General features: G+C 35.8%; 2 protein-coding genes across 2 annotated transcripts in view; both read left to right on the forward strand.

Annotated features, from left to right (window-relative positions):
* The window catches only part of KIF15 (kinesin family member 15), a 37,831-nt gene extending 16,295 nt beyond the window's left edge, over positions 1-21,536 (forward strand). The window contains exons 16-35 of the mRNA XM_075745568.1: positions 1,381-1,522; positions 1,852-2,049; positions 2,910-3,017; positions 3,791-3,896; positions 4,445-4,610; positions 6,581-6,731; positions 7,749-7,834; positions 8,270-8,345; positions 8,615-8,701; positions 9,666-9,770; positions 10,633-10,755; positions 12,160-12,306; positions 13,260-13,364; positions 13,652-13,816; positions 14,263-14,369; positions 16,593-16,665; positions 17,235-17,272; positions 18,930-19,095; positions 19,546-19,677; positions 19,961-21,536. Coding sequence (XP_075601683.1) covers positions 1,381-1,522; positions 1,852-2,049; positions 2,910-3,017; positions 3,791-3,896; positions 4,445-4,610; positions 6,581-6,731; positions 7,749-7,834; positions 8,270-8,345; positions 8,615-8,701; positions 9,666-9,770; positions 10,633-10,755; positions 12,160-12,306; positions 13,260-13,364; positions 13,652-13,816; positions 14,263-14,369; positions 16,593-16,665; positions 17,235-17,272; positions 18,930-19,095; positions 19,546-19,677; positions 19,961-20,044 — 2,365 coding nt within the window. The 3' untranslated portion in view covers positions 20,045-21,536. The remainder of the gene's footprint in view (positions 1-1,380; positions 1,523-1,851; positions 2,050-2,909; positions 3,018-3,790; positions 3,897-4,444; positions 4,611-6,580; positions 6,732-7,748; positions 7,835-8,269; positions 8,346-8,614; positions 8,702-9,665; positions 9,771-10,632; positions 10,756-12,159; positions 12,307-13,259; positions 13,365-13,651; positions 13,817-14,262; positions 14,370-16,592; positions 16,666-17,234; positions 17,273-18,929; positions 19,096-19,545; positions 19,678-19,960) is intronic.
* A 129-nt stretch (positions 21,537-21,665) lies between these two features.
* The window catches only part of TGM4 (transglutaminase 4), a 33,930-nt gene continuing 33,487 nt past the window's right edge, over positions 21,666-22,108 (forward strand). The window contains 1 exon segment of the mRNA XM_075745567.1: positions 21,666-21,811. Within this exon segment, the coding sequence (XP_075601682.1) occupies positions 21,701-21,811 (111 nt within the window). The 5' untranslated portion in view covers positions 21,666-21,700.

Genomic DNA, 22,108 nt, shown 5'->3' on the forward strand with positions numbered 1-22,108 from the left:
AAACCTGGAAGGCAAAGGGGACCTGATTTTTTTTTTATTATATTTATTTTTAGCTTGTACCTGACATTGCTTTTTATTGATTTCAGTGAATCTAGACTGTAATTCTGCAAGCATTGGGCACAAGATATTTCCATTTTTGCCTCCCCACTTTTTTGGGTTTTTTGCAAAGTAGCTTTTTGTCCTTTTTGCTTATTCAGGCAATTGTACAAACCTATATTTTTATTCTTGGATTTCTGTGTAGCAAATCCTATGAACTTTATAAATTGTAATATTACAATATACTGAGTTCATCAATTCAGCAATCCATCTATTGTCCTGTATCATTAGTTACAATGATTTATTTATGTCTGCATGTATTAATTACTTAATTTTCCTGCCCATTCGATGTATTCCTATTTCATATATTCCATGTTTTGTGCATATTTTGCTTTTTTGATAGTGTGTAGGCATTTTTATTATCAATTACTGATACTTTCTTAGTGCAGTTCAGTCAAACAGAAGTGTGCCTTTGAGACTCTGGATTCATCTCTGGATTTTACTAAATTTTAGACTTGTTTCCAGTTTGAGTAACAGGATGCTTAATTTTACATGCAAGTGTAACTGAGTAAGTAGAGTAAAATTAAGTTTCACAAAATCAATGTATGCTAATTTTTCTGTTGTCCAATAACAGTCAGACCTAAAGTTCTACTCTAAGTTTTGTTGCAGACGCTAAATTCATGAGGGAAAGTGATAGCATTAAACTACCAAAAGATGAAATAGTATATTCCCTTCTGTCTGTAGACTTTGACCCTACAATTACATCAGTAAGGCCAAATATCACAGTAACAGCATGTAGTTCTGCAAAATACGTGATGAAAATTATTCCTAAATTCCTGCTCAACTGTTGGATTTTAGTTAAAGTGCTCTTAGAGGGCAAAATAATTTTAACAGAGCAGCACTCTAAAAAAAAAAAAAAAAAAAAAAATCTTTAAAGGATTTTCTTTAATCCTGGAAAGCAACAGTTCAGACTTCTCATACAACGGGATAACATTTTTACAGCTTAAAACCATATTGGTATGGGTGATACCACTTTCTCATAAAAGGAATTGCAGAGCGCTCAGCTTATTTCTGACCATGTAATGGATTTTTTTCTGACCCGTTTAGTTATCTATCTGCTTTCTTCATTATGCAAGCACAAATAAGCTTCTTAAGTTTTTAATACTTTTTTTTTTTTTTTACTTTTAATACATCATGGTGGCTTTCTTCTCAAAATAATGTATTTCAACACTTGTGCAAGACTGCAGCTTCAGTTTACTCATTGGCAATACTGCAGTTTATTCTTGCTGATAGAGGGCATACTGATGGACTGGTTTTGACAGTAGGAAAATACTTCCTAAATAGGAAAAAGCATATGGAACTGGAATCAGAGCTTCAATCCCTTCGGAAAGCAAACCAACATCTCGAAAACATTCTGGAAGCAACCAAAGCACACAAGCGCCGAGAAGTCTCTCAGTTACATAAACTACACAGAGAAACTCTGACGGTATGAGAATAAGTTTATTTAAAACCACACATACTTACTCCTGAGGTGTGTGAGAACATAAACTTTCATTTGTACAATCCCTTAACCTAACTAGTGTTCTGGCATGTAATCCATATGTGATAAAGCAGATACGCTGCTTTTTTTTTCTGAAATATTTACTGAATGACTGCTACTGCAATCAGATGACAAATGTGAAAAAGTGTAGTGGTTTAGAACTAACAACTCTGAGCATTTTATTTCATTATTCTGCTTATAAAGCTATGAAATACAATACCAGACAAATTCCATTTTACAGTTAAATAAAGATTGCTTTGTAATCTTTATAACAGAATATAACCACTCCAACAAAGGCTTACCAGCTAAGGTCTCGCCTAGTGCCGCGAATAAGCCCAGAAATCTTAGATTATCGTTCTGAAGATTTTCAGTGTTCCAGAGAGATAATGGATGACATTTTGAAGGAGCCCATTCCCCCACAGATGAATGAACAAGCATATGAGGCCATTGCTGAGGAGCTAAAAGTGGCACAGGTGAATGTTCTGAATAAAAACTGAAGTGTATGTGTAACTTTACTATAAAGTGGGTTTTGGCATGAAATACTTCCCTCTCCCCAAATATATTTTAATTTGCATGGGAAACTGAAGCTCTTGATGAATACTTAGGGATTCATTAAACAGTTCTCTAATTGTACATTGCTCTTAAGAGGACTTGCAATGAAACACCTTGAAAGGGATTTGAGAGTTGAATATTGTAAGTAGTTTAAGATATACAGGGCATTTAAACGTGTACTATTTTAACCTGATAACTTCTTTCTGAGGAATCTTCTTTATGAGTCTCTGGTGACAGCTACATTTAGAACAATACCCAAGATTATTATATAATACTGCATGATTTAAATAAACCTGCCAAATATTGCTTGTCTGTCGTTACACCCTAATTGTATCCTTCCTAAAGGGCAGGGAAGGTCTTTTGTCACATAGAAAAGTGCTATGAAGTTATCTGAACCCTGGCACAACAGCCAAAACCCCTCTTTGATGCTTACCATAGTGCAGAGATCCTGTAAGGAATTTAGCTAGTATATATTTTGAATAACTTCTTTTTAAAGCCTTATATCTCCAAGATAAACGTGTCTGAAAACTAAAAGTGTTTATTGGATTCAGTCCTTGTATTCCCTGACGGATTTTCCTGTGTTCTGGCAGTTTACTTAGCAATAGGAGAAATCAGCTACTTAAGATACCAGTTTATTTTTGAATGTTCTGTTTTCTGTTGGTTCAGGTCATGAAAAAAAGAAAGTTGACATTTTTATATTTAATATGCACAGACTGCCATATGGCATGTGAGAATAACTAGAAGATGGGTGTTCTAATTTTGAGTGTCTGTTGTGTCACAGGAGCAACTGAGCGCAAAGCAGACAAAGCTGGATGAAGAGGAAAGCAAGAATATAAAACTCCAGCAGCATATTAATAAACTGGAGCATCATTCTGCACAAATACAGGAGGTGAGAGAACAATATAATGCAGATATATATGACAAGGTCATATCCACCATACTTGTATCACTGTGTTGTCTAGTGAGATCTCCAGTGGTACTTGCATTTTGACTTTTGAAAAATGTACATAGTTTCATAGTTCAGGGCTGTGCAGGAAGACAAGGACTTCACTTAACATAACACGGCAGGTTTTGGGGTTTTTTTTTTGGTTTTGTTGTTTTAAATGTTGTGATTCTGAGTCTGCTTAATCTTAAATACAAGCAAATAAACACTCAAGATGCCTGTGCTTGGTTTTGGCCAACTTCATGATTTCTGGAAAACAGCAATAGTCACAAGGAAATTTTAAACTTTGGAATGCTGAAAATACTACCTGCTGCAGTTGGAACTGAAGTGGAACATCCTTACTCTATAAAATATTTACAAGTCTTCCTTAATTGCTAGGTTTGATTTAACATAGAAAAGGAAATAAGGCCTGTTTTCTTCCCAGATCAGTCTCATTTCTGATAGGTCTCAGCTCCTAAGCTGTGGTTTGCTTTTAAATGAACTTTTTAGATAAGGTAGTGTTTTCAATTATGTCGATTTGGCTTTGTTGTGTGTGGTTTTTTTTTTTTTCTTGGACTTCCATGGATTTCAGATTCACCAAACATCAAATTTAAAGAAAAATGCATCTTGTATTTATAATCAGCTGATTAAATGCTCTAATACATTATTATTGTTACAGCTCTGTGACTTCGCCATTCCTATGTTTCTTTCCATTTACAAATTTTACTTCTCTTCTCAAGCTTCTTTCATCTGAAAGGAATAACTGGAGTAAAGAGCGCCAGGAGCTCCTTGAACAGATAAAATCACTCGAAAAGCAATATCAAGACAGTCAAAGCAAGACTGATAGTAAGTCTATGTAGCACTAAAATTCCATATGAAATTCAAGGTGTCCTAATGTTTTGAATCAACAATAGCATATGCTGAGTAACTATTTGGGTTTAAGATGTTAAAGTCATACTGGTTTGATTTTTTTTTTAAATTTTTTTAAAAGAAAAAATCTCTAATACTTACAGAATAGTTTTTCTCTGTCTAGTCTTGGACCATATACAATATTGAAAATTGTTCTTTGTTCATTCTGAATGGGAAGGGAGTACACGATAGAGTATTTTATAAAGAAAATATTAACTAAAAATAAAGGGACTATCCTCTATTGGTCTATGGAAATGCAGTGCTGGAATGTTTTGTTTTGCCTGTACTCTTTAGTTCTTAAAGGTCAATGAAACATTGACTTTTCCACTTACAAATCCTTTTTGTGTGTGACCTTCAAGGTTAATTCCATTGAAAATGTATAAAGTTTTGAGAGACTTTCCCAGGATGTTCTGTAGTGTTACATGTCCTGTATCTAGCACAGTTTTCTAAATAACATGTAAAAATATTTGTTTGGGTTTTGACAGTATTAAAAAGTGAAGTCTGTGACTTGCGCATTGTCCTGCAGTCTGCAGACAAGGAGCTGTCTGCTGTAAAATTGGAATATAGTGCCTTTAGGGAAAAGCAAGAGAAGGAAATGAGTCAGCTTTCTGGTAGACATATGGATGTACAGTTCCAGCTGGACAGCGTCAGGTATGTTGGCAATTTGGTAAAATGCCTTAACCTCCCTTCTGGATGCATCCAATGATTTAGTTCTTTTCTGCATGTGAACTTGCATTTTACATCTCTTATTTAAAGTTATTATTTTGCATTTATGTCCTTTGCTTATTTTTTTTCTCAAGTCTTTCTATGACTATTTCAGAGCCATGAGGGGGAACATGGTGAAATTAGCCTAACTTTCTTTTATTTCTGCTTCCTTAATTTTGGTTTGCGATAGCATTTTCCCATTAAGTAGGATATACCTATAAACTTTTTGATCTCCAAAAGTTAAGTGGCTGAAGAGGCATAGTTTGTTTAGTTGTTTTGGTTTTCTTTTCCAATTTAGTCTTAAAATTTAACTGTTACTTCTCAGTCTGGTCACACAAAGCAGATGTGACATAACAGTGCTGCTCTAAAAATACAAGCAGAAAGAAACCATAAAAATAAACTGAAGTTTGACTACTGGAGCCTGAAAAGCTCACTGTGTTGTATGCAATAATTGACTTTATTGGGAGATGAAAATCAATGAGGTTTTTAATCATTAGTGTGACAGTTATGTTGGGTTTTGTTGGTGGTATTTTTTTGTTTGGTTTGGGTTTTGGTTTTGTGGTTGGTTTGTTGTTTTGGTTTTGTGGGGTTTTTCCCTGGAAAGCTTAACTATGTTGTTGTATTATAGTGGGTCATGTCTTCACTGAAGTCATTTGAGTGATGCATTGTAAGACTGGGAACCTGGAATTGAAATTAAATGTTGTGGTTTCATTGATGCCTTCTGTGTTAACAGGAGGACTGACTTTTTGGAAGATCTTCTTTCTATAGGCTCTCCATTAATAACATGATTTGTAACGCTTGTCTAGCAGATCTTCTACCCCTCTTTGCTTTTCACTTTTGTGAAAGATCAAATGAAATAAGTTTTCAAGGCAATAACTTAGAGGTAAATAACCCAAACTTGCTCAGAATATAGAAATATTTTATATGGGATAAATAACCCAGATATCAACTAAGCAGATGACAACTCAGGATCATTCTTGCAGAGTCTTTTGTCTAACAACTGGATTAAAAAATAATAATAAAAAAGGGGGAATTATCAAGACAGTGACTGAAATTTCCATAGAATTTTGTAAAAATTAAATTATTTCTAGGGATCAGTACTCTGCATTCTCTGCCCATGCCACTTACATTTCCTGTGCCGTTCACAAATTTGGGGTTTCTGAGTTTATGAAAAAAATTACCATTTATGTCAGTCACTTCTTTCTAAAATAACTACACTGTATATATTTATAGAATCGTATCACGGAATGGTTTGGGTTGGAAAGGACTTTAAAGATCGTGTAGTTCCAACTCCCCTGCCATGGGCAGGGACACCCTCCACTGGACCAGGTTGCCCAAAGCCCCATCCAACCTGGCCATGAACACTTCCAGGGGTGGGGCATCCACAACCTCTCTGGGCAACCTGTTCCACTGCCTCACCACTGTCACAGTAAATGACTTCTTCCTTATATCTAATCTAAATCTACCCTCCTCCATCTCAAAACCATTGCCTCTTGTAAACAATCCCTCTCCAGCCTTTCTTGTAGGCCCTTTTAGGTACTGGAAGGCTGCTATAAGGTCTCCCCAGAGCCTTCTCTTCTCCAGACTAAGCAACCCCAACTCTCTCCGCCTGTCCTCATAGGAGAGGTGCTCCAGCCCTCTGATCATCTTCATGGCCCTCCTCTGGACTTGCTCCAACAGCTCCATGTCTTGTACTGGGGACCCCAGAGCTGGATGTAGTACTCCAGGTGGGGTCTCACTAGAGCAAAATAGAAGGGGGAGAATTGCCTCACTTGACCTGCTGGTCATGCTTCTTTTGATGCAGCCCAGGATACAGTTGGCTTTCTGGGCTGCAGGATTATGAAATACAAGTGACTGGAGTATTTTATAATGAAACAAACCCTTATCTTAATATTGTGGGTGTTTTTTTAATAAAGGCTAGAACACGAAAAGATTCTTGAAGAAAAAGCAAGCCTGCAGGATGATTATGACAATTTGCAGGAAGTAGCGAAGTTTGAGACAGATCAGCTGAAGCAACAACTTGAAGACCAAAAACAAGAAGCAGAAGCAATGAAAACTGAGCTTTGTGTAAGAAAGTCAAGGCTTTTAAGGGACTTCATTATACAGTTACTCATATAGCCAGATTATTTAATTCCTGTTATTGTATCATTGATAATAGATTCCACAGTAATAATAAGTTTCCTGGTGATCTCATTTAGAAGATGTACCCAGAATTTTTTTTAAAAAACTTACTGCAAGATTTTTGCAACCGCAGGCTACAAGAAATATCCAATAGCATGATGAAGTAGTAGGTATTTTGGCTGAAGAAATTGCTCTGGAAATGTTGAGGGAGATGGGTTAATTAGTAAAGGAATAAGAAACTGCTTTGGAAAAGAATCCTGACATTGAAATGCTGGTGACCTTTTATCTTGATGCTAGCTAAGACTAGCTTACTTATTGTGTCTTTACAAAGGAGTTTCTTAACAATTTTCATAGTGGATGTGATCTTGTTAAAATAATCTATGCCTTTTTTGTGGTGGATCACTGTCCTGCAATTTAGTTGATGCTGTCCTTGAAAGCCTGTCAGACTGCAGTGACTGCAAAACAGCAGTAAGGTTGCTCAAGGGCTTTTGCAAATGATTTTGCCTGCTTTTCTGCAGTGTACACTGTGCCTGCTCAGCAAGTTTGCTACAACTTTTCCCTTTTACTGTTTAGAGGAATACTGACAGACTGAAAATTATCATTTTAACTTCCTTATAGTTTAATATCTTGAACTGCTGGTTAGAATTTGAAAAATCCCCCCAAATTAATCTACAGTTGAAAATTCTAATTTCTCCCTTTAAAGGCTTGGATACTGAGGAACGTTATAGCTGTGTGAAATTATTATCAATGGCAGGTGCAAAGAGCTGATTGCTTAATACGAATAGGTGTTTACTTTTGAACTTGTCCAGGACAAAGCTAAAGATATTTCTGTTTCCATTTAAGGTTTGGGGGGAGGGGCATCAGTCATCTTAAGAGTTTGTTTAGATTTTTATTTTGGTTTAAATTTATTCTGAAGACCTCATGTTGTAACTTGTTATAACAACATATATTTTGATATCCTAGAACCTTTTGAAACTTCTGAAAACAGAAAAAGAACATAATGAAAAACTAACATTACAATTACAAGAAGACAAAGAAAACAATTCAAAGTAAGTTTTAATTAGTGGCAGAGTTTTATTTTCATCTGACTTCACTGGTTTCGTCCTACGCTAGGTTTTTTATTCAAATGGGGATATTGTTTGTAGAGGTGTTTTTCACCAGCTGGGTGGAGATAATTACATAATGGGCTTTTTATTTTATCCAACTTAGAACAACACTTCATTTGAATGTAGTCAATTAACATGACACATGTAACTTCATTACAAGTATAGTTCTTCATGTCAAAGATAAAGTTCCACTACTGGTAGCAGTGTATGGCTAGTAACTAAACTATTAGTCTTTTATAAAGCACTGAGAAGGTGATAGTTAAAGAACCCTTCAAAAAATTAAGTGCAAATAAGAATAAACTTACATGACTTGATTCTTGTTAAAGCTCTCTTATGTTCTGATTATATTTCTCACTAGAAATATGTTTTCTTCTCCAGGGAGCTCTTGAAAATACTTGAAAAAGCACAGGTGGAGAAACCATCCTCTGAAATGATGACACACTGTGAGCAGCAGGTACAACAACAGAACTGAATGTCTAAATCATGTGTTCATGGATTTTCTTGTGCATTAATAGCAATTTATCAGTGAACTGATGTTCTATAGGTTACCAGCAAAATTAAATTTAGAGTTTTCAAGTTTCAGATTGTTTTGTTAAGCTACTGTTTAATTTTTCTGGTAAGGTAAGCACCTTAGTTCCTTCCATTTTTTTCATGGCTTTGTGCTTTACAAAACATACTTCAAAAGTAATTAAGTCTTTTCTTCACAATTATTATTTCTTCTAGGAAACAAAACTGCGGAAATTGGAACAGGACCTGGCTGCTGCTGAAGAGATTATTGTTTCTTTGAAGAAGACAAATGATACAGATAAGGTTTGAGCTTATTTCTGTTACTTATACCCAGTTTTGTGGGTAACTGTGTTTTGTAGTAGTTGAATGCCCAGAGCCTTTTTATGATAGTAATTCTATGCTTCTAGGCAATCCTGGCTGTGTATCTAGGCAAAATAAATCCTACCTTTTACTGGCATGGAGTTGGTAGGGTAGTAGGAAACTGGTATGCATTCAGAGAAAACACAAGATAATTGAAGGTTAAACAAAAAAAAGAAATCAAGGTAAAGCTGTCAATTGGACAAAACATTCGATGCATAATTCCCCTGATGATTAATAGGACCTTCCAGTCAGTGCCATGTTGTAATGGGGTAATAGAAAAGGTACAAAGGGTGATGTAAGAATGTGACTGTGGGTATCTTTATTAATAAAATCAAAGCACTTTTACATGAAAAGATTGCTCCAGTGTTCTGAAAGCTTAAATAGCAAGTTCACATTGTACAAGTATTTATGCTGTACTTAAAACAAGCATAAGAAATAACACAGTTTGTTTGCTATCCAGCATGATGCATTGATAATCTTGCTTTTTCCATGCTAAAACCAAAAATTTTACATGTATAAGGTCAAGAGAATCTGGTATTGTCAGTGCAGTAGTGTTTCTTGAATGTGGCTTTTTCCATTACGAACAAATGTAACCTTAAACTATAGTACTTCTATTCTCCTATTAGAATCCCATAATAGCCTGAGACTAAATCAGAGGGCTAGTCTTCTAACGAACACAGCAGGTTATTTAATTCTTTATGTAACTGCTTAGAACAAAAGCCAATGATTTAACAACAAATTTCCTGGTACTCCTTTACGTGTGCGTATTGAGGCCTCATTTTCAAATAGTTGGTTGAAATTTGGGATGGACAAATTAGACGCTAAAGAAAATACAGTAATAAAATGTATATAAGATATATAGATATAGATATATACTGTATCAGGATTAACTTTTTTTATGTTGCAGGAGGTTGTAACTGACTTGATGAAACAGATCCAGGAGCTGAGGTCTTCAAATAATCATAAGAAAGAGTCTATAGATGGGCTGACAAGAGAGCTCGAGGATATAAATGTATGTTCTGTCATTTTGAAGGACATGGTATAGTTTTTTAGAAATGGAAGGCAATGACATGTCTTATCATGGGTCTCAAACAGCATAAGTCGCTGTAGCATTATAGAAGGAAACTTCTTTGTTTTGACATGTTGAAATCTTCTGAACATTTTATGCCTAAGGCTGTCTTGAAAACTGAACTCTTTCCACGTGGTGGGTAAAGAGCAATATCTCTAAAGGGACCTATTCACATCCTGTAAACTGCACTCAGCTGACAGTCACATTTAGATTTTCTGAGAAATTGGCAATTTAAGACCTCAATAATTGAAGCTGAATTGTAAATTCATTTTCGAGGGAGTGAATTTTTATGTTGTTGATATTACTATGTTCTACATCTGAAAACATAAATATAAAGAACTAAAACTATCTATTTGAATAACTATGAATAAATATGATGCATTTTTATTAAAATAGGTCTGGTTTGCAAACTGATACAGCAACCCAAAGAATGCTTTAGATAATGTATATGTATGAGCTATGTATTCAAAAGGTCCTACAGACAAAATGTTAAGACAGATTTATACATATGGTTATCTGTTTTTTAATAATGGTTTTAGTGGTTAATATGTATTGTGGTGACTAATACATATTAAATTAATAATCTTTCCATTGTTTTGACAACTCATTTCTAGTAACATAATTTGTACAATTTAGCAAGTATGATAAATCATTCTGATTTTAGTCATTGGCACTGGTATTTTAAATGTTTGTAGTTGTCATCATAAGATTTGTGATACACATTTATTTATATTATGTTTGCCAACTTTCCTTGATAACTTGTTTTCCTAAAATATTCTAAAACTTAATTTAATACTTTTTGTAGTGCAAGTATAATCTTGTTCTGGCTGCAAAAGAAGAAAGCAAAGGAATCATAGAGGATCAGGAAAAAAAGATTGAAGAACTGAGGGAAGCCTTGGAGAGAAGACAAATAGCTGATAACATTGAGGTAAAAGCATTAATGGTGGTGTATTATGATTATATGTTCAACAGACTAATTGGATGTGGTTTTGCTTAAAATACTTGTGTAAAAATTTAACCTCATTTTAGTTCAAACTATAGTTAGTTAAGCTGTTCTTAAAGGAACGTTTCATGAGATACCTGACAAATTCTGTTAAATTAACACATTACTTGACATAAATATTTTATAAGCTACTTCATAAAAACCCATGCTAAAAGCCTGGTTTAATTTTGTTAAGGCCACTAAGGAGTCATCAACTGAATTTAATGGCAGCATTAGATGATGCAGCTGAGAAATAAAAATAGGTAGAATATATGTGTTTAACATTATCTCTTCCCCCACTGCTATATTCAGTAACATCTTTTCTTTACTCATAATTTTAAGTAAAAGCTCCACCTGCTGGAAACAGATTTAGGATGCATTGTTGATTCAACTGCAGTTTTGCTTTTTAAAAAGCAGAGTTTTTTAACTCTGTCTTTCCTGTTACTGCTCTCACTGTTATTTTGGTGAACATGTCCATCAGGCAAAGCCACTTGCCTCTCCTTACAAGTAATTGCTACAAGATCATCTGTCATATTAGATATGCTTAGTCCAATCATATAGCACCAATAATGTCTTCCAGAGTAGTGTTTGCTTCTCAAAACCCATTCTTAAATAGATTTCCACTATGTTTAATAAACAGACTATCTTCATTAATAATAATATCTAATTTTGACATACTGGAACCCAAAACTCAGTCACCTGCCAAATAGATCACTTTGTTTTATTTTTTTTAAACTGAAGTAACAATTCTTACTCCAATGTTATCCTTGGGTGTATCTGTCTCCTGATAAAATCATAGGGTTTCTCCTTCTTTGACTTTATACATCAGTTACTAATTTCCTTCATGCTTTCTTGACTGGACAAGAAGAACTAATCCAAGGTGGCATTTAAAATACTAAGTACTGTTTGTTCTTCTAGCTTAACACACCTCATATAGGTATGATGCCCCATCAGACAGGATGGGAGTCTAGATCCTAGAATGAATCCGGAGGTATCTGCAGAATAGCAGTGTACTGAAAAAAGCTGTAATCACTAATTCAGCATGGATTAAAATCTATACAAGCCATTAACCAGTGGTCGACTCCAAATGCCTCGCACAAGTATCTAACTGTAACTACACTGTAGGAAAGTTCTCATTTTTGTTCTGCAACCAAGACAATGGATATGGAAAATGTGCTAAAATAAATTTATCAATGAATGCTTGCTACAATTCATGACAAAAAAGTGGAGGGAAAAGGGAGATGCTTGTAGCTGTTAATCTTAGCAGCAATGACAAAACATCTTGGAACAACTGCTTTAGAGCAATAACTTTAACATTTCTTTCTTTACTCATCCAATGACTTAAAATAGAGAGACCTTCTGTGTGAGGACTTGCATCATACCACTGATCAGCTGATAAGACTGACAGAGGCCTCTAAGAAACATGATTCATTGCTTCGGTGTGTGCAGGAAGACATAACAAAGAAAGAAGCTCTAATCCAGGAACTCAGGGAACAGGTATAACAAGGCAATTCTTCTGATAATTAGCTCCTTGGGAGGGAGCTGCAGTTAATTGTAGCTTCTAGAAAATGTTGTAATTTTAGAGCATCTTGTACATGGTGGTTTTGGTGAAGAGCAATGCTTCTTCCAGAAAAAGCAAAGTAGTATTTCAAAAGCTTCTGAACAAAGGCTAGATAATTTTTTGAATACTCTGGAAATAGTGTCTAGAGATTGCAAAAATGTTTACTCTGAAAGCAGAGTAAAAATTATCAGTACCTACAATGACAGCAACTTCAGGTTATAAGCAGTGTAACCTAGGGGATTACTTTTCCTCTGCTTAACACTTATCCATAAGCAATATAATTATGTAATGGAGATAATTGTTGAGCTCTAAATTGTGCAGTCTGAGAGTGATTTGGAGTTTTTGCAGACCAAATAGCTATGTTCAGCCTTTGTCCAAATTTTAGTGCTAGTTGTCACAACTGTCATAGTGCTAATTAATATATTTTTGTTGGCAAAAACTCTAATAAGGATAGGTTATTTTGGAAAGAAGAGTCCTTTTGTTGTGTTAGCATATTCTCTTGAGGAAACGTTAAATCTATATCAGTAAAATCTTTGTATCAAATCACGTTTGTCAACAAAGTTTGTAATGGCTTGCTAGCAGAGAAAAACTCTTTGAAAGGTAGATTGTGTTAGCAAGGCAAAAAAAAAAACAAATATCAACAAGAACAAAATTCAGATTAGCTCTACAGTATATAGTGTATATATGCTTCAAAAATACTTGTTACATGCAACTATTGAATGATTAACAGTTATTAGGTAAATGTAGAAAACAATTATAAAAGTGAAGTCTAAAGTAATTAAAATAACTTGTGGTGTACTTAAGCTTGCTCAAAATAGAGATCTGGTTGCTGGTTTAATATTTTGTGTGTATTATGAGCTAATTTAATTCTAACTGGGGTTTCTAATAGTTGGACAAAAAGACAGAAGAACTGGAGAAGAGGAAGAATGAATATGAACTAAAAATGAAGCAGATAGATTGCTTTGTGGACTCATCTGCAGTAACATTTCCCGAGGTATGGCATTTGTAAGAGAAACATTTTTATTGTAATGACTGTTAAAACTCATTGAAAAGGACTAATAAACTTTACAGCATGGCTTCAGGCTAGGACCAGAAATGACAGTGTGTTGAGAATGGTCAAATCCCATTCACTCTTTGTAACTTAAATGTATTATTAATGATCTGTCTGCCAGGAATTTATTAACATATGTCTCCAATTAAGTATTAAAACATGTAACCAATACATAGGGGAAACAGTTCTTTACTAATAGTTTGTGGGTTTTGTTTCTTTTAACTTACCAGTGTCCAAAAACTCCTCCTAAATTTGATGTGAATTTGGCAAAGCTCTTGGAAACTCATGAACAAGAAATAGCTGATCGGAGGGCTTCTGCAATAAATCTGGAGCACCTTGTACATGAACTGAATGAAGAACGAAGAGCTAAAAATAATGAAATTCTAAGGCTGAAGGTACTACGAGTAAATCTCTACAGGCAATCTGTAACATTAAAATAAGACAGAATACAGAGCTCATATTTTTAATGAGCTCTGCGTAGTAGTCTGTCCGTTAAAGCAGGAAGGCAGTTCTTGGTTTTCTCTTTACCTAGGCTGGTAACAAATGGTGACAATTTGCTTGAGATGTCCATGTATCTTGTTTTCCCAAGAACTGAGTCGTTTCCTGTTCATGAATATCAAATGGTAACATCATTTTTGCTGAAGAAACTGTACTGATTTATTCTAACTCCAGTTTCTAATGAAACTGTAAATGGAAGCGTAATGCAGATCTTTGCCAGAGAACTGTACTTGTTTTCTGACAAATAGTTTTGTCTTCTATTTTACTCAAAAACATGTTCAACTGGAAAACAGGAATTGCAATTTGGTCTTCAAATAAAATGTCTCCAATTTCACTTGCTTAGGAACAATTAAGTGAGTTGGAGAACTTGCGTCTGGAAATGCAGATATTGGTGGAGAACAACAGGAATTTACAGAGCCTTGTAGAAGCTCAGAGACTAAGCAAGAACAGGTAAAGTAAAATTAAAAAAACCTGTCTTAACTTGAATCATTTAAGAAAGATACACAAATATACAGGTTTTATTTTAAATACGATCTTACATATTGTTTAATTAGAGATTGGCTTAGCCTTTTCTATGAAAATTGTTTACTGGCTTGTAAACTTTATTGCCTTTAAATCACAAATTCTTAAATACAGCAAAGTTTTTTATAAAGGGAAGGGAAATAGAATGTAAAATAATTACATGCATAGACATTGCTGTATATTTTATATTACCATATTACTTGTGCAGATATAGATTCAGTAGATAGGAAATGTCCAAGTGAATTCAACCCAAGTTTTAACATAGATGTAAATGGAACCAGGTCTCTACCTCGTATTTTTGAGGGTAAGGAATTAACTTCCTCTGAAAAGATGGTACGCTGCTGTATACTTCAGACTGGGAGATATCCTGAGGTTTGGTTCAAACCGTAATCTGTACAGCTTAGTTTTGGACAGAAAATATTTTGTTTCATGGCTTACCTTTTTTTGGTTTTTCTTTGTTTTCAGTTTTGTAAAGAATTAAATTATCTGCTGGCTTACATTTTGTGAAAAGAAATCTTAACTGGCAGCAAATAATTCTGTTTATTTAATGACAATTCATTTTTAAAGGGCAACTTAGTAAACAGTAACTTAATGCTAGATAGGATGTTAATCTTTTTTTTGCCTATTAGATGTATCGGTAAATATCTTCCAGAACTTCTGTCTCTATTCAACGAAGTGTCAGTGTTGTCAGTTTTAGAACTGATTTTTTGGTAAGATAAGTATTTAATGTAAAAGAACACTATTAAATTTGCAAAATTAAGTATTCCAATTAGAAGATGCTGTAACTGCAGGTGCCTATGCAACTCCAGTTTGTCATTGCATTATGTATATTATACATTAATCTTCAATTATGAATGGATTCATTTGTAGAAAATATTCTGTGCAGAAGGCCGCCCTGGTGGGTCAGATCATACTGAGTTATGATGTTGTCTCTAGGGCCTTCTGCTTTCTTTGCAACAGACATTTGAAAGCGTGTTGTGAATTGAAATGGAAATCACAGAAAAACAAGAAGGGATTACCTTGACATGCAAAACTGGATTCTGTGGCCTTGTTTTTCACACAGGTTATGGAGTAGGTTACTTGGACCAAACTTTTCACAGAAAAGCATTACTTTTATGTTCCTCATTTGCTGGATTCCCAACTTGGGACCTTGGGATATAACTTGGATAAGCATTAACAATTTCCAGTTGTTGTTAGTTGACAGAAGTTGTGGTTTGAATAGACTGAAGGCTAATAGTATATTGCATGCTCTCTGAAAAATCAGGTTTAGGTATCTCAGATGGGGATATTTACAACAGACACATGCCTCGTACAGCACGGGAGCAGCTGATAGCAGCAGGTAGTAATCATCTTTTGTGTGGCCCAGTGTTAGTGAGAGATGGTTTGATTGTCGGTGTCACACATGACAAAGTAAGGAGATGTGAGGATCTTGGACTGCATCAGAGGATGTTTGAGAATACAAGATGAGATCAAGTGCCTGCTCTCTTTTGGTATCTGGTGTCAGGGCAGGGAAGAGCACGCTGTAGAGAAAAGGTCAGCCTTCGCCTCTGTACTGCGAAGCTGGAGCAGGCTCAGTTCACTACTTTGGAGTTGGTACAGGCTGACTAGTACTAGAATTTGAAAGGCTCGAGCATAACCAATGATTCTAACCTTGGAGGTTTTAAAGTTAGTGTAAGTATCCACTAGGAATAAGTAAACAAAGCGTGTTGCAGTTTTGTCCAACCATTTATAAGCTGGATGAATTTGGGTAGATTTTGGAAGTGGGTGGTACCAAAATTTAACAAGGAAAATAGATTATTTTTATTATAGTTCTCAGAATTTGTTAGACTTTTTAACCTGGCATTTAATTAACATAAAAAAAAAACCCCACCAAACCACCCACACATAGACACACTTACTCTCTGTCTGAGACTGTTTATACTAGATAGGAAGAATAAACTGCCCTAGCTAGGGATGTTGACAAAGATTTTAAGTTACTGAAAATATCAAGGTTTAAACATCCAGAGTTGTTTTATGATGTTCAGTATTCTGAGTATGAACATGTGTCAAGACAGCTACACACATTTACTAGTTTAATCTGGGTAAGAATGTTGTTTTTACAACTGGTTTCCTTTGTTTGTGAGAAACCTTCCTTATTCTTGGATATCCTAGTGATCAGAAACATCCTGATGTTCAGTACCTTGAAGAGAAAGAGGAGGAGATTGCTGAGGAACGACTTGCCAAGGTATATTGCCCTTCTCAGGTCAGTTGCTGTTTCCCTGCTGTGAAGTATTAACATGTTTTCTTCTATTTCATGGCAGTGAAACACTGATTTCTAGTGAATTCTATCAGGCACAGAGCCTGATACTTCTCTCTTAAGGTTTCTGTCTTGGTCTTACACCAATGAACTGTGTGTCAGCTTCCACAATAAGCAAAACCAGATTCAGATCACTAAATCTGACATTTCCACAGAGTTGGAAAGTGAAGATTGTGTCACTTGCTAATGTCAAGGCTCTGCTAAAGGGAAGTTAACGTCGCTGCGGAGGTTGCCGTTGATCTCAGACAGAAGAGCCCCCTGTTAGAACTCTGCCGTGTATGAATGGGCAGAGATGTTGCTGTGGGTCACTTGTGCTGGCATGAAACTGGAAATCCATGCATGAACTTACAGTGAATATTAGAGATGTGAGTTACTGGGCAGTAGGATGATTGTGGTAGGAATGAGATACGTAGCATCAGTTAAGTGACAAATAATTTAAAAAAAATGGATGTATATTAAACGTTAAGAATGTAACTAATATTTTTTAACTTTTACAGAATAAAGCAATAGAGGAGATGCTGAAAATCAAAGCAGAGTAAGTTTAAATATTGTTCATTGAACTGGAGACTTGTATTAAACTCATTAATACCAAAAAGGTATATTTAAGCAATAGAAGTCCAAGGTCTGGAAGTATAAAAGTTGTAGTTTGGAAATGTTGTTTACACTTCTGTGAGACACGTTGAGTTCTTACTCTTTCTCATCAGTAGGTGGTAGTAGCACCTATTACTACATTTTCTAAAAAGGTAGCATTATATCAGGAAAAACCTCTGAAAAAGGTGGAACTGTAGAAAAACTTAAATTGGAAGGGATGTTTTTATTTGTTTAAAATCATCTATGCCATAGGATTTTGAATTCTTTTATATGCACTGAATTATAAGCATATTCCTTTTCAAATGAAATTGAAATACTGTTCACTTCTTTATTAATTTTGTAAATATTTTCTAATTTTAAAATTAATCTCATTTTTTGCTCTTTTATGCTATTTATTTTTTGCGCTTCAATAATGAAAATTGCTCGTTATTAGAGGACTCATAGATAGTGTTTGCATTATTGTGCAAGTAGTCTTAGAAATACAAGTGTATTGCACCTTGAATGGGTAATAGTAAAGAAGTAAAATACTGAAAATAGTAGATAAAAATTAGGTTGAAAATGTCAACCCTATTATTCTTTTCCTAATCTGTATTGCTTTCAGGATTCATAGTGGCTGAATCTCCTAATATTTGAGTTATTTACACTTAATAGCATGCTTTCTATGCAAATAACTTAGAAAGATGAAGACAACTTTTATGAGCATGATCATTTCAAAATTAATTCCATACTAAATTTTACAGAAGCCCTAGTCTTGATTAGGGGTTCTCTTGATATTTGATGCATTGAGTTTTCATACCTGTCTGGTCTTTGAAATAGACTTTTATAGTAGTGTTAGTCTCATACAAACAAATAATGCGCAAAGACGAAAAAGATTCTTTTGTTCATCAGGAAAATGTCTTGACAAATGCAGTAAGTGAATACTGTTTTCATACAGTAAGTTTTAAACACCAGGCTTCAGCGAAACAAAACCGATGACAAAAATATTTTAATTTAGAGTTTAATTTTGAATAGACATGCAAAACGACTAGAATTCATACCATCAGTAGACAAGCTGCTAACTTTGATGGCATGGTTTAATATTCTGTGAGCCTGACAGAATTAAAACATTTTCAGCAAATAAGACTTCTATCCATGGTGGCGGTCCTTCTGTTACCAGGCCAAACAGGCTCAGACCATCTCCGAGATGTTCCTGAGCAACAAGGCTACTGGGGAAAAGCCATATACAAATAAGCGGTTTAGGGGAAACTTGAAGAGCAGCAGAGTTCATCTGGCACGTTTACATGCCTCAGATGAATTCTTAGTGTTCTTGTAGGTGACACGTCTGCTTTCTTTCATGAGTGGACTTGTACGAAAACAGCATACTTCCCAAAAAAAAGCAGCAACTCCAAAACACCGACTGGTTAAGAGATTGTATCAAACTCAAGAGCTGTGAAGCAGCATGTAATTTTTCCTTCTGTTAGCACTGAGTTCTAGGGAAAATAATTTGTCTTAAAAGGATATTTTTAGAAGAGACTGCCTGCATGTCCAAGGATGACTTACTAATTCAGTTGTATGTCATTTATGTTGGATTTTAATATTGTATGATGCTTTTATATTGGCAGATTAGAAGAGACCAAAAATACTCTCAAAATCAAAGAGAATGCTTGTCTTGAAATTACTCTGGAGATGGAACGCACAAGAGCTTTGGAGTTGAAAGCTTTTAATGAAAAAGAAGAAATTAGATCAAAACTAGAGGAAACATATGAAGAGAGAGACAGAATTGGAAAGGTATATTTTATGTATATGTTTTTATATTTTATGTATATTTTTCTTGTCTCTACAGTAGAATCTTATTCAGCAGAGGTACAGCTGTTGCTAACTGGATGATATCCTGAATTAATTACCAATCAAAGACTGCCTCTGAAAATGTTTTGTCTTGCAGTTTAGTTATATTTGCAATGCTATTTCCTGCACTAGTGGAACTCTGGGTACAGAAATCACTGTTGCAATTCGTAATACAAATCAAATGGTGCTTTTTTTTGCCCTTTAGAGGGATCTAATGTAGTACCTAAGGACACATAAGACAAATGCGTATTTCCTGAATGAACCAACTCTTGCATCATATTGTACAACAAACTTAAATGTTAGTATGTTAATAGTTCTAAAGAAGCTATTTCCTCTGAAAAGAGAAGGAGGGGCTACAGTTACGAGGTACACAATGTATTTTATTAATTACAGGAAATGGACTTGCTGAGGAAGCAAGTTGACTCTCTCGCTGAGGAGAATGGGAAATTACTTGGTCATCAAAATCTAAACCAGAAGATTCAGTATCTTGTGAAACTGAAGAAAGATTACGCTAAACTTACTGAGGTGAGTTGCGGGGTAGAATACAGATGGAGAGATATAAGCTTTTTGAGAATGAAAACTAAAATGCTTGGTCTTATGTTGGAGAGTAATAGATACTTTGGATTTTATGCAGTTGTGTAGGTCATGGCTGGTCTGTCTCCTCACAGGCTGCAGACAAGAATCAACCCATTTTATTTCCTCAAGTACACAGTGTATAAAACGTTTGAACAACTGTAGATAACACTTAGAAATACGAAAGAAGTGAGTATAGTTTCCTTAACACCCCCATGTTTTTTCTGTTTTACAGGAGACTGAAAAGCTACGAGTTGAAAATGCTTTTCTGAAAGAAACAAAAAAATGTGACATATGTAGACATCATGATCAGCTATAATGACACAAATAAAACTGCAGAGCCATATTTTTAAAGTGTACAGAATAAGCAAAAGCTAGTTGTCAAACTTGGCTTTTGCTGTGGTCCCAGAATAATCAAGTATTTTAGTTCCTGGATTTTTTTGCTGGTAATAAGTTTTAGTGAAGAATTTTATTCCAGCAAAGTGGGCAGCTTTCAATGACATATTAACACCTTTCTATAACTTTTCAAAACTGATTTTGAGTAGGTGCTGGAAGATACTTCCTTGAAGCCTTTGTACCTTGCCAAGGAAAAGCTTTCCCACTGGGAACACACCTGGATTTTTGTTTCCTTTTGTGCTTTTATTCAGGTTCCTACCTCTTCTGAAATCCTACGTTTTTCACCAGAGCGCAATTTTAAAAACCATGATTTCTTTGTGATTTTTTTTTTTTTAGCTAAACATAGGACGTTTTTACTGGGTTAGTACTAATAGTTAAGAAATTTGACAAATTAGTTTTTATGATTTTCATATTGAAGTTTGTTCAATAAAGCACGAATGTGAATTTAGGAATAGACTTGTAAATAGTACTATAAATATCTTTTGGCTTTGTATTCTTTTCTTTCTCCATTTGAAATTTAAAATGCTTTTTAAATGTTTCTTCCCCAGTATAAACTTACAGCAGACTTCTGTATTAGCATTGTAGGAAATTCTTGGGAAGTATTTTACAACCATTTTCTTACCAAACAAGTTAGAAATGTTAAGAAACAAGACCTGGAAATATGCAGAACGTTTCAGGAGTATAGCATAAGTTCATTTAATCGTACTTAAGATTTATTGCAAATAACTGAAACTTTTATTAGTGGAAAACAAAACATTGGTTTTATATACCAACATCAAACACTTCTGTGTTTTGTCTTTGGTGGTTTTTTTTGTCAGTAATACCATTGTTCTGGATTATGGCTCCTTATACAATACTACTTTTGCCCACAAGCGCAGGGGTAAAAGGGAGTAAGAGACACAGATGTGTGTTAAGGGCAGGATACCTAGAGCTTTTCTTCAGTATTTGAATTTTAAACTACGAATTTTAAAGTTGCCTAATCCGGTGGATTTGTTTCCGCTTGAACTTTGATGTGGAGTATAGAAGCAAAAATCCTGACTTTAAACTGGAGAGGTGTTTTGGGTTTTTTTAATGGAGAAGTAATAATTGAGATCAGAAGTAACTAACAAAGATTACTAGCAATCCAGAGGGGTTTGTCTTGGACCACAACACTGTTGTCTTCTCTGGACTTTTTTGTGATGTTGTTATTGCTGTCTTCTGGGTTTACAGTTGTTCCTTGGAGCACCTGTCTGTCTTGTGTGCCTGTTTCAGGACTATTTCCATGCAGGCATGGCTTTCTGCCTCTCCCGCTTTGGGGAGGCACCATCCCTGCTGTACGCTTGCTTACTTGTGGACCTTTCTCCGTGTTGTATGTCTACAGTAGGACTCTCGTTCTCGTATTCCATCCTTTTTTACAAAGAAATAAAGCCTTTGTACATAAACCACCATCACACAGGTCTCTCTTTTTCTTCTCCCCAGCACGGCCGCCCACCCCGCGGAGGGGCGGTGCTGCGGCGGGGCGCGCCCCGGAAGGCGGCTGCCGCGGCGGGCTCGCAGGGGCGGCGGGCTCGCAGGGGCGGTGGGCCCGGCGGTGACCGGCATGCGGGCGGGCGGCGGGGCGGCAGCGGCGGCCGCAGGGCTGCTGGGGGCGGCGGCGGCGGCCGCGGCGAAGCTGGCGCTGGGGCCGGGCGGGGAGGCGGCCGGAGGCTGGGTAAGGAAGGAGGAAATCAGTGGAGGGAAACGACTTCTGCCTGTGGCCTGCCCCAGCAGATGTCATTCAGCCGTCAGGGCCTCTCGTTGCATCTGTCATGGGGAAGAAGCAGGCTGGTTTTTCCTCCTGCTCTTCCGGGAGTGCCCTGCACTTGCCTTCCGAGGCGTTTGCAGGGAAACTGGGGCGGTCTCGGAGACCCGAGCCGTGACTCGCCTCTTGAGGGAGGCTGGCCTTGTAGCTGCTGGAGGGCTGACTGATGGGTGTGTCGTGGTAATGTACAGAGACAGCAAGCAGGCT

This window comes from Balearica regulorum, chromosome 2 (genome assembly GCF_011004875.1).
Source record: "Balearica regulorum gibbericeps isolate bBalReg1 chromosome 2, bBalReg1.pri, whole genome shotgun sequence".
Classification (NCBI taxonomy): domain Eukaryota; kingdom Metazoa; phylum Chordata; class Aves; order Gruiformes; family Gruidae; genus Balearica; species Balearica regulorum.